The sequence below is a fragment of the Photinus pyralis genome, unplaced genomic scaffold, assembly GCF_008802855.1.
Source record: "Photinus pyralis isolate 1611_PpyrPB1 unplaced genomic scaffold, Ppyr1.3 Ppyr1.4_LG6, whole genome shotgun sequence".
In the NCBI taxonomy this organism is placed as follows: domain Eukaryota; kingdom Metazoa; phylum Arthropoda; class Insecta; order Coleoptera; family Lampyridae; genus Photinus; species Photinus pyralis.
The window spans coordinates 29244150-29257950 of record NW_022170663.1 but is presented as its reverse complement, the minus strand read 5'-3'; the positions used below and the strand labels follow the sequence as shown (position 1 = coordinate 29257950).

At 35.1% G+C, this 13801-nt stretch overlaps 2 protein-coding genes across 6 annotated transcripts in view; both read right to left on the bottom strand.

Moving 5' to 3' along the window:
• The window catches only part of LOC116173573 (longitudinals lacking protein, isoforms A/B/D/L), a 291506-nt gene that overhangs the window by 43972 nt on the left and 233733 nt on the right, over positions 1 to 13801 (bottom strand). The window contains exon 5 of one of the 5 annotated variants that reach the window (XM_031491134.1): positions 440 to 910. The exons of 3 other annotated variants lie outside the window; for them this stretch is intronic. In XM_031491134.1, the coding sequence (XP_031346994.1) occupies positions 696 to 910 (215 nt within the window). In that variant the 3' untranslated portion in view covers positions 440 to 695. Of the gene's footprint in view, positions 1 to 439; positions 911 to 3484; positions 3691 to 13801 lie in introns of those variants that run through there. One more of the 5 variants, XM_031491154.1, reaches the window with a different exon arrangement.
• Positions 1 to 13801, bottom strand: part of LOC116173569 — a 222877-nt gene that overhangs the window by 87743 nt on the left and 121333 nt on the right. The gene's annotated exons all lie outside the window — the stretch shown is intronic.

Sequence of the window (13801 nt, the reverse complement as noted above, 5' to 3'; positions counted from 1 at the left end):
CTAACTTTTCTGCGGCTTTTTCGTTTTGCTCTCAGGGTCTTATGTCGATTTTGTACATTTTTACTATTTTTAACGTAATTTCTCATGATGTTGCAATTTCCGCCACCAAGCAACACACGTTTATTTAAACAAAACGATTTGTGCCGAGAAGCGCGCTACGCTATTATTAGTAGACTCTCCGCGGTGTTGCCACATTCGTAGTGCCTTTCTTTATTCATCACGGACACAAGATTTTTGTAATCACGCGCCATCTATCAGGTAAATCTTATTTATGCCTCTTAATTTCGTTATTGATTTTACGCGCGCAGGGCCATTTAGTCTCGTTTATATTTAATTCACCCTCGTAATATACTATTACCATCGCATTATGTAGGAACGGGTGACATAATCTACAAGAGGGACATGCAGTACCTATGTACTTCTATTAAGTGCAATGTACTTACGATTACAGCACAGTCTTTATTCCAAACTTCACAAGTTATAATGTGAACATGTATACGATTACATCAAAGTTTAATTTTACATCTGAAGGCTATGTAGTTTTTTTTTTTAATTTATTGTAGCCTTTAAGTAGTAAGCCCACAAAATAAATTAGCATAAAATAATGAAAAGGAACTACAGTAGCAATCTACATTTAACACGTAATAAGAATGTTTAAAAGGCAATTACACTACCATCTATTAGAAATTAGTGCTCTAGTTGTCTAGTAATACTACATTAGAATGAGATTTCGCTTGATGAATTTTTAAGTACCACCTTTCCCTATACCATTTAAAACAAATGTTGCATCTGAATTGGTTAGCTACACCGCAACGATGGCGAACATGTCTCAGCAAATACTTCTTCGTCTTATACGTTTTCAAACACTGTCTACATGTATACTTCCCTTTATTCAACAAGCGACGTGTACCTAAAAATATATATGTTTTTAATTGACCAACACAATTAGGATAAATCAAAGAAACACTTCTCATTCGATAGGTGTGAACACCACAACGGTTACCTGACATAAAATACGTACCGATGAATTGCATTAGAATCATTTTTAAGACCAAAGCTACAATAACACTATTTATCATGCTGTTTTACATTTACATCTATATCAAATAATAACTAAGGCTCCAACTTTTTTTGTGTTCACCAGCATAAGACCCCTTTCAGCTGACCGACAAAAAATAAAGTGAAAAATTTCCTTCTGCAGAAATAAACATTTTGAAATTGGTGCTTTGAAAAGTTCCAAATCCGGCAGCTTGTTTATTTTATATATTGCGCGTGAGCTAAATTCGTCCCGTGTCGGTCGGCACCCCTCGTGTTTACAAGTGATAGAAAAGTGAAAAAATATTTAAAAATAGTGATTAAGAATAATATCGTTTGCAAAACTAGCCTTTATTTATAAATGCTGTGTAAGTACTGTACAATACATGTTAAAAATATAGTTCTTGAATCAGTTCTCCTTAAAATGTACTTTCATATGTCTATTTAATGTATATCTAAAATGAAAAGATTTGCCACAAACATTGCAAGTAAATTGCGGTATCTTGCCACAATAGAATCTTAGATGTGTTTTTAGACTGGGATAGCAATTGTAGGATCTCCCACAGGAAGTACAATTAAACCGTTGTTGTCCTAAAAAGAAAATGGTATGATAAAGCTACACTGCACATGGGTTAACGCGCGCGAACAATATGCCCTCGGACAATTCGCTTCCAGGGTATTTGGCTCCCTGAACATTTCGAGTTCGAATAATTTCGGACGCGCATAATTAGTATTCGGAGAATTCGCTTTTAAGACAAATAACTTGTATTTAAAAAAAGCTTCCTTTTCAAAGATATAGGTATACCTACATATATTCCCTACGTGGTGCCATATGTGGTGAATCATCCGAGTTCAAATATTTACACGAATTGTCCGGGTGCAAAATGTCATTGTCAAGTTAATGATATAGCAAACAACCTTTCATATGATGTCACCATCATGGCCATTTAGGTTGCAGTAAGTAAAACTATCTTAATTATAGAGGCGCAAACAGTACCATCATTTCCAACACACTATTTTTCGAACTTTGGGATAAATTAATAAGTAGGATAAGTAATAGATCATTATACTTTGTTAACGTTTATTTACTGTTATATAATTATCCATTTCTGAATATTATATGCCAAGATAGAGAAGTGTAGTCTTATTGATTGAGCGTACCAATAATAATACCCAAGGACGTAATGTGTAAAGGTAATAATTAATATACTATTATAATTATAGGAAGAAATATCTTTCGAAAAAACGTTTATTATAATGTTTTCTATGGCTAATATAATAGTATACTATTTTTTCACTATTAGCACTTGAAATCCTAGAAGTTAAAACTTTACAGGAAACGACATGATTTTTTGTTTAGGTATAAAAAATATAAAAATTATCCAACTCAATTGAAATGGGTACGGTAACAAGCAAAAAGCAGACAGTATCTACCTACCAATTTTGTTCTGTCATTGACATTTTTGCAAAAATTATGCGAGTATAGTTTTGAGACCCAATTCGTATCGGAAATCACAAAATCGGCTCCAGACAAACATAAAATTTCGGCATGTTAGAAAAGGCTTATTAAAATTTAAAGGATTTGGTGGGGTGGTTCATGGTTAGCGGAAACTCGATAAACATGACGGACACTTTAACTTTCACCATTGAATAAGGCATAATTTTTCACTCAACGCTTTCACACATAGGGAGTGTTCAAATGTTGTGTTTAAACTTCTCTGAAAGTGACAGCTTTTATTATTACTTACTGATCAATATTGAAGCCATCATTAATGATATTCAACCGGCTGCTGTGTAATCCCGCTTTACAAAAAAAAATTATTAATAATCATGTTGTTTTAGACTAGTAATGAAAAACAATTTTTTATACACGTATACCTACCATACAGTCTATAGACAATAGTGTCTTATTTACCAAGGATGAGAAGTGAGTTTTTGTTGGCAAGTCGAAGCTGGAAATTCCCATAGCAACGAAACAATATTTCGCTGTTTGAATATGATCAGCGAAATGGAACATTTGATGTACGTATAAAAAAGTATTATTTATTGAAACTAGATAGATAGGGAAAACATCTAATCTATTATGGTTTGTACAGTTTCATTGATTTAGCATAATGATTAAGCATATGTGCACGAAGTGTGGTTTTTCTTTTAAACTTTCGACCACAAGTTTCACATTGGAATTGCGGTTCTACACCGCATTCGTACTTCTGATGGCAGACAAGGTGTTTTTTGTGTTTATACGTCGCATAGCACCTTCCACATTTAAAACGACCATCGATGTCTAAACAGATTTGATCTTGGGTTACACCTAAGGCAAAGTAGAATCTTAGCACGCGAAAGCCATTATTTTGGTACTAATTTAATTTTATTCTCAAAAAAACACTATTTATTGTTCTATAAATTACTTATTAACTATACAAGAGGACTACTATCAATTACGCTAATCAAATAATATAGGTACTTAAAAATGGTGTTTCTTCACATGTAGTCTTAAATACCAATTGTGTCTGAACATCTTGGAGCACGTGTTACACTTAAAATGTCTTTCCGAATGGCATTCGTATTTATGATGTCTAACCAGACTTTGTTTATATTTGTACGTCTTTAAGCAACGATTGCAGGTAAACAACCCGACTGACATTTTCTTATATCCTAAAAAGAGTTCGATTAATGACGATCTTTCATAACATAATCTTTAAAATAGATAGGCATGGCCGGTAGTAACCACCAAGTATATACATTTTTTAACATTTTTGTAACTCCCACAACAGAAGTTAATTTCATTATAGCGTAAGAAGGAATTACAAAAACCAATCACCTGAGCGGGTAATAAGATTCCCAATAAAACCGATAAGTACTTGGAAGCAGGTCAATTAAGTTCAGAGTTATACTATGATACCATAGAACAAAATAGGGTATTGTACTCCAGTAATTATAAAATAATTAAACATAAGGCTATCTCGATATGAACCAGAAAGTAACCCTTATATAATATTCGACGGTGGGACTAGATTTCTATACATACGTATAACGGACGATCAAAAGTTTATTATACGACTTCCCATGTAAACAAAAATTCCAAAGGTGACTCGACAGCAACTGATTTTGTATTCATACACAAATTAAAAAATGAAAAAAGGTTTTCGCCTTAATTTTAGCGCACATTTTCCATAAATTGATCAGTATTTCCCGAAAGGTCATGTAACGGACTATTTATTTGTACAAACGAAAATAAGTTACGGCATAAAGATTCTTATAAATAAGAAACACTGGACAGTCTGCGCATGCGCACACCCGATGTTTCAAATGTGAGATATTCCCGTATATGAATAAAAGTAAGCAAATGCTTATACTTGCAAAATTCAAAGTAAATACTCGTAAGTGCTCCTTCGCACTGGGCGACTTAGCAGCGCATCTAAGCAGAAAGACAGAACGCAGTGCAGCGCTGCTAAACCATATGCTAAACAGACCAGTATGAAGGGGCAGTAACGAGTATTTACTTTGAATTTTGCAAGTATAAGCATTTGCTTACTTTTATGCATACGGGCCATTATTTACTAGAAGAGCCTTTGGTTTAAATTTCAAAAAAATATCTCCATAAAAAATTAGGAAGTTAATTCAATCTTCTTAATAACTCAATTACATGGTCATGTATATGGTGATCAGTATTTTGGATAGATGATGATTTATTCACTAATATTGCACTGATTACAAGAACTACATTAAGACGTTGTATGTTCCTGACCACCGGGGGAGGGGGTAGGGTATTCTAAAAACGAATTACATGTGAAGTAATTATTTCTCTTACTTCTCCAATGCTATAATGATACAAAAACAATGCAGGCTGGCATACATAGAATATTGATGTGATAAAGTGTGGCAATTTGCTTTCTGCGTTAAAAAAACAAGAATAGTTTTCAAGACAATTGCATCGATTAGCTGTTTTCTACAGTATATGAATAAAACACCAAAAAATGCAAATTTAAATATGGAGAAACATAATTTTTCTAATTACTGCATAACATAGGTATATGAAAACACTACTACAATATGTATGAGGTAATAAAGTCAGACGCAAAATTTGTACTAATCATGCCATTTTCATACAATTTACAGTGACTAGAAATGTGACTAGAAAATGTGCTTGTGTCGAACAGACGTGTAATTCAAAATTAAATGTACCGATAATCCAACCCTCCTGTAAAACCTCGCTTAACAGCATGCTTATGTTGTGTCTCAAAGTGTCTTTTTAAATTAGACAATTGGTGAAATGTTCTCTCACAATGAATACAAAGAAACTGTGGCTCCTTTCCGCATTCGTATGCCATGTGTCTACGCATGTTGCCTCGATGTTTATAAATTTTCCCACATCTCTCACATGGATAGCCATCCTTGCCCAAATATTCTCCCTTGTATTTTATATCTACAAACACAAAATGTTGTTATCATAAGAAATAGGAAACGTTATTATTACAAAAAATTAACTGTGATTATCGAACTACAAGTGGTGTATTTATTTGACAAACTACATTTACTAAAATCTGAGGTGTGTCGAATCTCTTGATATTTCATCCAAGAAACATGGTTTTGTCTCTGAAAGTACGAAGATCGGAAAGACGGAAAACATTCAATTTCGGTCCAAAATTCTTGATGAAATGTTATTGATTATGACTAACAAACTGCCAAATACTAGGGTAACAGGTTTATCGTTAAACTGAATTTTTATTTTACTTTGTAAACGACAATTACGAGTGTGTTATGTATGCAGACAATTTGAAGATTTGCATTCTTTTTGCGAGTCAACCAGAATTAATAAACTATTACCTACATAGTACCCACAAAACATTTTATTTATTAAATATGAAAACAATTTAATATTTAGCATATAAATATTACAAGCCGAGATACATACTCTTATGTCTTTTGAGCATATGATTTTTTAAATGCTCCTTCCTTTTACCTTTATAGTTACAGTCGGGCTCAGAGCATTTAAATTTGGGTTCTTTCCCGCACTCGTACCTCATGTGGCGCATTAATTCCTGCTTTCTTCTATATATTTTATGACATCTACTACACGAATTAGGTGTTATGGCATTTACCATACATTTACCTTGACCTGCAAATAAATCATTAGATGCTTAACAATGAATGTTGTTATGTTTTATTTATTATATGATGAGTGATGACGTTCCCATCACACTCAGGTTAATTCTCCACACTTTCGATCCCCACAAGAACAAGAGAAACCATAAGTTAATAACATTTTGTACTTTAAGGATTACATGTAATATTAAAGACAGTAACTTTTCCAATCTGGTACTGAATAATGTACACACTATGTACGTAAGGTGCTCCAAATCGATTTAGATTGCATGGGCGACATTCGTATTATGGAAGATGGAGATTTTTTGTATACCGATTAAAATTCCGGTCAGAAAGTTATCAACCCAACGAAAAGTTGATAACCCTCAATTTTTCAAAAAGGGAAAGTGCACTAAAAAAAAAATCATCATTGTCATTATACAAGATATGACAAACAGTTTAATGTAACAATGTTTTTTTTTTGTTTCGATGGATCCAAATTAAAACTTAAAATGACGGGTATGAATGTTAATAGCGACTTTCTGTTGTTAAATTGGGGTCATATTAGATTTTAAGTAGACTGTTCAAAGCGTTTTATTTTGTTAGAGACTTACATTTTATTTCACCACCATTATTGAGTTTCTGCCGAAATAACGAACTATCTTATTAAACTTTTCGTTATAACTTGTATAGGAACAATTTTCACTCTTTTATAAACAGCACACAACGGTGGAAAACATTTCCCATTTAAAGAAGCTGCGCATGCAATCCCAGTCGATCTGCCACACACTATAAGTATATTTTAACGACCACGGTACCCTTTTTATGCGATTTTTACTTATACCGTGAAGTTAATTAATCAAAACAACGATGTTTAAGATTTAAATGCCTTTTAAGACTTCCTTTTTGACAACACCTATAGTTGCACACGTTGCAGGAAAATTGAGGTTCTTTCTGGCATTCGTATTTCATATGCCTATACACAGATGTGCTATATTTGTATTTTTTCCCACACAATTTACAAGAATGCAAACGACCATGATTGGAAGGCTGATCTGAAAAGACACAATTAGTATAAGTTAGAGGTAATGAACTAGCCACTAAATCGAAGGAACTATTCCTACTTATTTGATACGTACAGCAGAAACGCGAGAAAAATGTAAACAATAGTTTTTTTGTCAAAATGATTGTTTATTTTATATCAAAAAAACCGAAATTATAATCATAATATTTAATTCAACACTTTCCGTGTTTACACATGCAATGTAATTTAAGGTTGTCTTTCCTTTTGGATCTAAAATCACAGTATGGACACTGAAATTTTTTTTCGCTTCCACATTCAAACCTCGTGTGTCTGTTTAGATTATGTTTCTTATTGTATCCTTTCCCACAAATAAAACACTGATAATCTGAAAGAGGAAGCATTTTTTAAAAACAAGGTATACTAGTGTGTGTATTAAAACAAAAACTATGGAAGAAGCTCGAAAAACAGAGCCTATTCAAAAATGTTCCAACATAGAAAAAAATTAATTTATTCGTTTTAAGATCAATTAAATAAATTATAGTATTTTATGCAAAATAGATTTACGAATCACGTACCTACTGATACATTACTCATAAAGTGAGATATTTTATTAAGTAAGAGAAGTAAGAGAAAAATTACACGGGTAAGTAAGTACAGCTTAACCATCTTGAAGATGGTACCATAATATTATAGAATAAAATTTCAAATTTGTGTTTTAAACCATTTAATTAAGTTTATGCTTTCTAGTGAATATATGGTTTAGAAGTTCTTGTTTATAGTAGAATTCGCAGCGACATTGTCTACATTTGAATGTCTTCTCTTTCCCACACTCAACTCGTTGATGTCGCCTCAAATTTTGTGGTAATGTGTAACATCGTTTACATTTAGAGCACTTGTAAGGACGAGCTTTTTGATTGTATGGAAAGATTCCTAAAATAAAATAAAATTAATCGAATAATTCAGAGCTGTTTTAATCACGAGAGTGCAGTTTTTTTCTCCTGTAATCAGCAACAGTAATTTCAATGTTCACATTTGAAAGAAATTTTAATTGATGTTAGAATCATAGATACATTGTGATGTTACGACTGTTTACACCTTTAGGGTATAATAATCAATTTTTGCACAAAACGACTGCGCAGAGCCGGTTATTTAAAACGGCGGGCGAAGGAGAAGCTATGACGCAATTACTGTCTCCCAAATCTAAAATATATGTGAAAAAGGGTCTAATGACTCTAAAAAATGGGACAAGAACGAGACTGTACATTTGAAGGTACCCATTAATTACTAAATTGTGACATTTCAATGTGTCCTATCACTATTTGGCCCTCTTGTTATTATAATCCATCCGGGAGGTAAAATGCCACCTTAGTCCCTTAATAATAATAATAATATTACTCTTAGGTACACAGTAAACCACGCCACTTACTTAAATTGCTAAATTTGCAGGAAAATTTTTTTTTGTTAGCGTTGGCTGTTGTGGCCATCAATTTTGGTAAGTATGAATTACATACTATTCCTATATTTCCTTAATGTGTTTTTTTAATTATTATTATATATACGAACGACGTACAGACAAACACTAATCGTTACTTGATTTTAATCCGTGCGATTAGTTAACCAGGCTAGACCTGAGTTCTCACAAGAAACACCGACGATAATAATATTTAATTGTGAGAAGGTGTGAATTGCACTTACACTCGTCAAAAGAAATGGCAAATCACATTAACAGATTAACAGACAATATAACAGACAAACAGAAGCAGACAGGTAAAAACAGTAAAAAACAAATTTGAAAGTGCACTCTTCGCCTCTTGCTCACAAGCGGCTTAACGATTTTTTTTATGTAAAACGTCTGCGATTTTTTTTGTGATATAGATAATACTACCGTATTTAGAAGTGCAAATATATCGCGTAAAATAAGAAACTAGGATATATAGTTTATTCAGACTTAATGGAATTCGTTTCATTAATTCCTTTTTTATTATATCTGAATCACAATCTCCGTTTTAAACACTCAAGTGCGTGCGAAAAAAGGCCTTTAAAACACACGTGCTTTAAAGTTGCTAAGTAACGATACTTCAAGTATGACTTTTGAAACTGTCATCTGGGTGAAATAAAAAATCCTCTTAGGTCGCTTTCTGTAAATGCAGAACATTTCTTTGGCTTGTACGTATCCTTTGGTTGAAGCTTTCACAAACGGGCGTAATTTAGGGTATGCTTCCAAATCTGTTCCACTTTTTAATCGCAGTATTGTTTGAAGTTTTGAATGAATGCACCAAAAGATAGAAGATTTAAATACCTTTGACATTTCCTCCATATATGCCAGCATTATCGATGCATTTAAGACTTTATTCGTAAGTAACTTCCTATTCATCCATGGAAACAACTTTTCATATTCTTTATAATAGGCTTTACTGGATTTGGATTTTACACCTACCAACGTTTGTTTGATTTTACAACAAGCCATTTAATGGATGGTGTATTATCTTTTTCAACGAAAATCGTTTTATTCACAAAGACGATGATTTTGATAAGCAAACGTCAAGTGACATTTCCATGGCAATGGTAAAATTACGAACACCCAGTCCACTTAATTAGACATGTATTCGAGTATAACGTCAATATCATTTCATTGCATTTCCTATTTTTAAATTATACTGCAGGTATAATAAAAAATACTATAAGATACACGTGTACAATTGGTCTTTAAAGCACTATACTATTACGCATATTGTTGCAATCCCGTGAAAATAACCACACCCTGAAGCAATTTCAAAATTATCAGTTCAGACTCGAAAGCGTTGTTGTATGGGTGTGCTAAAAAATAAGATCTACCTTAGATTTAATTCACTTATCACTACCCGTTGCTATGCAACGCAGTTTTACTATCTGATCACGCTGATAGGATTCGATAAACTGCAATAAATGAATTTTGATAATAAAATGAAGTAAATAATAACTGTTTATAATAAAGTGAAGTTTTACAAATATAAATAAAATAAAAAGTTATTCTCAAACACGTTTGGTTTTAGTGAACAAAGCAAAGATTATAGATAACGATGCGTTCTCTTTATATGACCAATGACGTGTTCTTTTCTTTTAAACTGCTTATGACATTGTACACATTGGAACTGAGGTTTTGTTCCGCATTCAAAGCGAATGTGTCTGATTGCATTCTTTTTTGTAGTATAACATTTCTCACACTGAATGCATTGAAACTTTTTATCCACTTGTATAATATATCTCCCATAATCTGAAACAATATAGATCAGTTTTTCAATTTAAAGTTGAACACACACTTTTCGTAAAGACATGAAAAGCACTGCATTGATGAACAAGAATTCAGTTTTATTCTTATAATTTTCTAGTTTATTAGGTAAAGAATATTAAGGATTTCGCTGTATTTAACCGGTTTCATATACACATTGTTCGTTGGTATATTAAATATAATAAAAAATATATAATATTTTTTCAAGCTGTTTATTGCTCACTAATTGAACTTTCGACACCCTTAACAACGAAGAAGATGGTTACGGATCAAAACCAAAATAGGACGTTTTCGATTCCCCATACCACCCTATATGCACCCCAAATTTCGTCCAAATCGGTTAAAGGGTTTTTTAGTTATCGTGGTCACAAAAAACGAACCACATACACACGCACCCTCACCCTCAGACGTCAAGCTAAAAACCACTTTTTTGGGGTCTGTGTGCTTCAAAACGTCCAGAAAATGCAATATTGCCATATCGAAAATTTATCACGATTACAATACTTTCCTATATACATACTTCGTATGTAGTCGCAAAGTAAAAAATTCAACTTCAAAAAAACTTAAAATCCATGCAACCATCGGTATTCCCCCGAAATCACTTGCTCCACCCGCTTGCAGGCTCGCTCGTGTCGTAAACGTACACTTTCTGCATAATAAACGTCGTAACATGCATGCCTGTACTACTATCACGGGAGATGTGCGAGAATTTTAGATTGGAATTAACAAAACCCTTGCGCACTGTTAATTAAGTACCGTATCGACAGTATCCGCGACTTTTCGTTCACCTACCGATCACGGCCAGGTACGGTATAATCGTCACTTGATGCGACACAGTGTCTTTTCTGCTTGAGCTAAAACTAGTAACTTCATACCTTTTGTGGTGTCTTATGAAGAAAGCGTGGGTTTCAAGGATGTGACAAAAAGCAACTCGACGCAAACAATATTATATTTCATTCAAAGTAATTAATATAATAACTAAACGAGCGACAGCACCACTCTCCGTGCCGCTCGATCACCACTGTCCTCGCGTGCGTGACGTGTCCCTTGAATTACTTCACAACTGATCAACACATGCGCCCTCAAACGATCACTACACAACATCTCCTCCTTTCTCAGATAAGATCTTCTTCAGGTGCGCGGGGTGTCGGATCTGGAAATGACCGTCTGGATGTTGGAGTGTTACCTTACAGCCGTCCTGACTGATGACCTTCATTCCAGTTGGATGGTATGGTGGAGATAATTTTTTAGGGTTCATTTGCCTTGCCACGACTGTGTCTCCCTTATTGAACTTGATAAATGGTTTCACTTTTCTCTGCCGGTTTACATATTCACGATACTTCGTTTTGTATCTCCTATCGAAGTCCTTGATTTCGTTTCTTGGGTTACTCTCTTCGGGGAGAAACCGGGGTAGCCCGTCGTTGACTTGGCGATTGAAGATTATTTCCGAGGGGGATTTCCCTGTACCTGGATGTTGCGTATTCCGGTAAGCGAAAAGGAAAGGTTCGACAGCGGTCTTCCAGTTTCCCTTCTCTATCACGGCGGCTTCGATCGCCTGTTGGAACGAACGATTTAAACGCTCCACACATCCATTCGCTTGGGGCCAATATGGGGGCGTAAGTTTGTGCGCTATTCTCCGCAGGTCCAAATATCCCTTTAAATGTTGCGACGTAAATTGGGGACCATTGTCTGATGTCAATTGGTCAGGGTATCCAAATCTCATGAAAATTGACTCTAACCAGTCAACGATTGCTTGGGACGTTGTTGACCTCATTATTTTGGCTTCCGGCCACCTGCTGTAATAATCCACTAACACAACCACATACTCATTTGTGGGAAAAGGGCCACAAATGTCAATCGCTAATTCACTCCAGGGCCTACCTGGTAACGGGGTTGGGCAAATTTCCATTTTGGTCGAAGAGGATTTGGTACAATTACAGGGAAAACACTTTGAAACAATTTTTTCTACATCCTCATCCATTTTGGGCCACCACACTTTGGACCTAAGGCGTTGTTTGGTGCGCACTATACCTTGGTGGCCGGCATGTGCCAATTTCAAGACGCTGGTTCGAAGTGAACTCGGTATTAATAGTCGCGTATTCCGTAAAATCAAATTATCGCACACTGTTAATTCGTTGAACACATTTTGGAACTGCTTCTCGACTTCCTCTATCCTCCCCGAATTGATAGAGTCCTTCAATTTACAATATTCGTGGTCGTCTTTAGCCGCTTTAGTTATATCACTCAAGTTCATAGCACATGGCACTGCATTCGATACTATGTGGTTAATGTATGCAATATCCTCTTCGTCAATAGTGCGATCATCTTTAAAGTTTGTTAAACGGGATAAACTATCGGCGATGTTATCTGTTCCCTTGATGTACTTCACTTTGAAGTTGAATGGTTGTAGGCGCAGTACCCAGCGCTCGATTCGGGCAGAAGGTCGTGAACGTGGGCTGTATATGATCTCCAGTGGTTTGTGGTCGCTCAATATGACAAACTCTGCTCCAATTAAATACAATTTGAAGTGCTCACATGCGTAAACAACTGACAAGGCTTCTTTTTCTGTTTGGCTGTAGCGTCGCTCTACATCTGTCAGCAGCCTACTTGCGAAGGCAACGGGTTTCAGTGTTCCATCTGGATACTCTTGAAGCAAAATGGCCCCCAATCCCACAGGTGAGGCGTCGACGTAAATCTTAATTGGATAGTTCCGGTGATAGTATGACAGGCAAGTTCTATTGCTCAGCTGGTTCTTCAATTGGTCAAAGGCTCGCTGCTCCGTTGAGGACCACGACCACTTTGAAGTCTTCCGCGTTAATTCACGTAACGGTTGCGAGATCGTTGCAAAATTTGCTATAAATCTAGCGCAAAACCCCATTAAACCCAGTACTGATCTTACTACGGAAGCGGTGGTTGGTTCTTTTAATTGTTTAATTGCCTCCACTTTGGCTCTCATAGGCGAGATGCCTTTAGCTGACAACTCGTGCCCCATGAAAAGGATTTTCGCGTTTAGAAATTGACACTTTTTGAAATTTAAAGTCAAGCCTTTGTCGGCTAGGCGATTTAAAACCGAGTGAAGTCTCTCATCGTGTTGTTTGCGCGTTGAGCCGAACACTATAATGTCATCTTGTATATTCCGCACACCCTCGATGCCGGAAATTGTTTGTTGAATGACGTATTGAAATAATTCAGGCGCGGACGAAATCCCAAAAAACAAACGTTTGTACCTATAAACTCCGGACTCTGTGCTGAATGCCGTTATTGCTCGCGACCCTTCGTGAAGTTCGAGCTGATGAAAACCCATATTCAAATCCAATGTTGATATAAAAACAGCCCCATCAATTTCTTGAACCACTTCATCAAAAGTGGGCAAAACGTAATTTATTCTT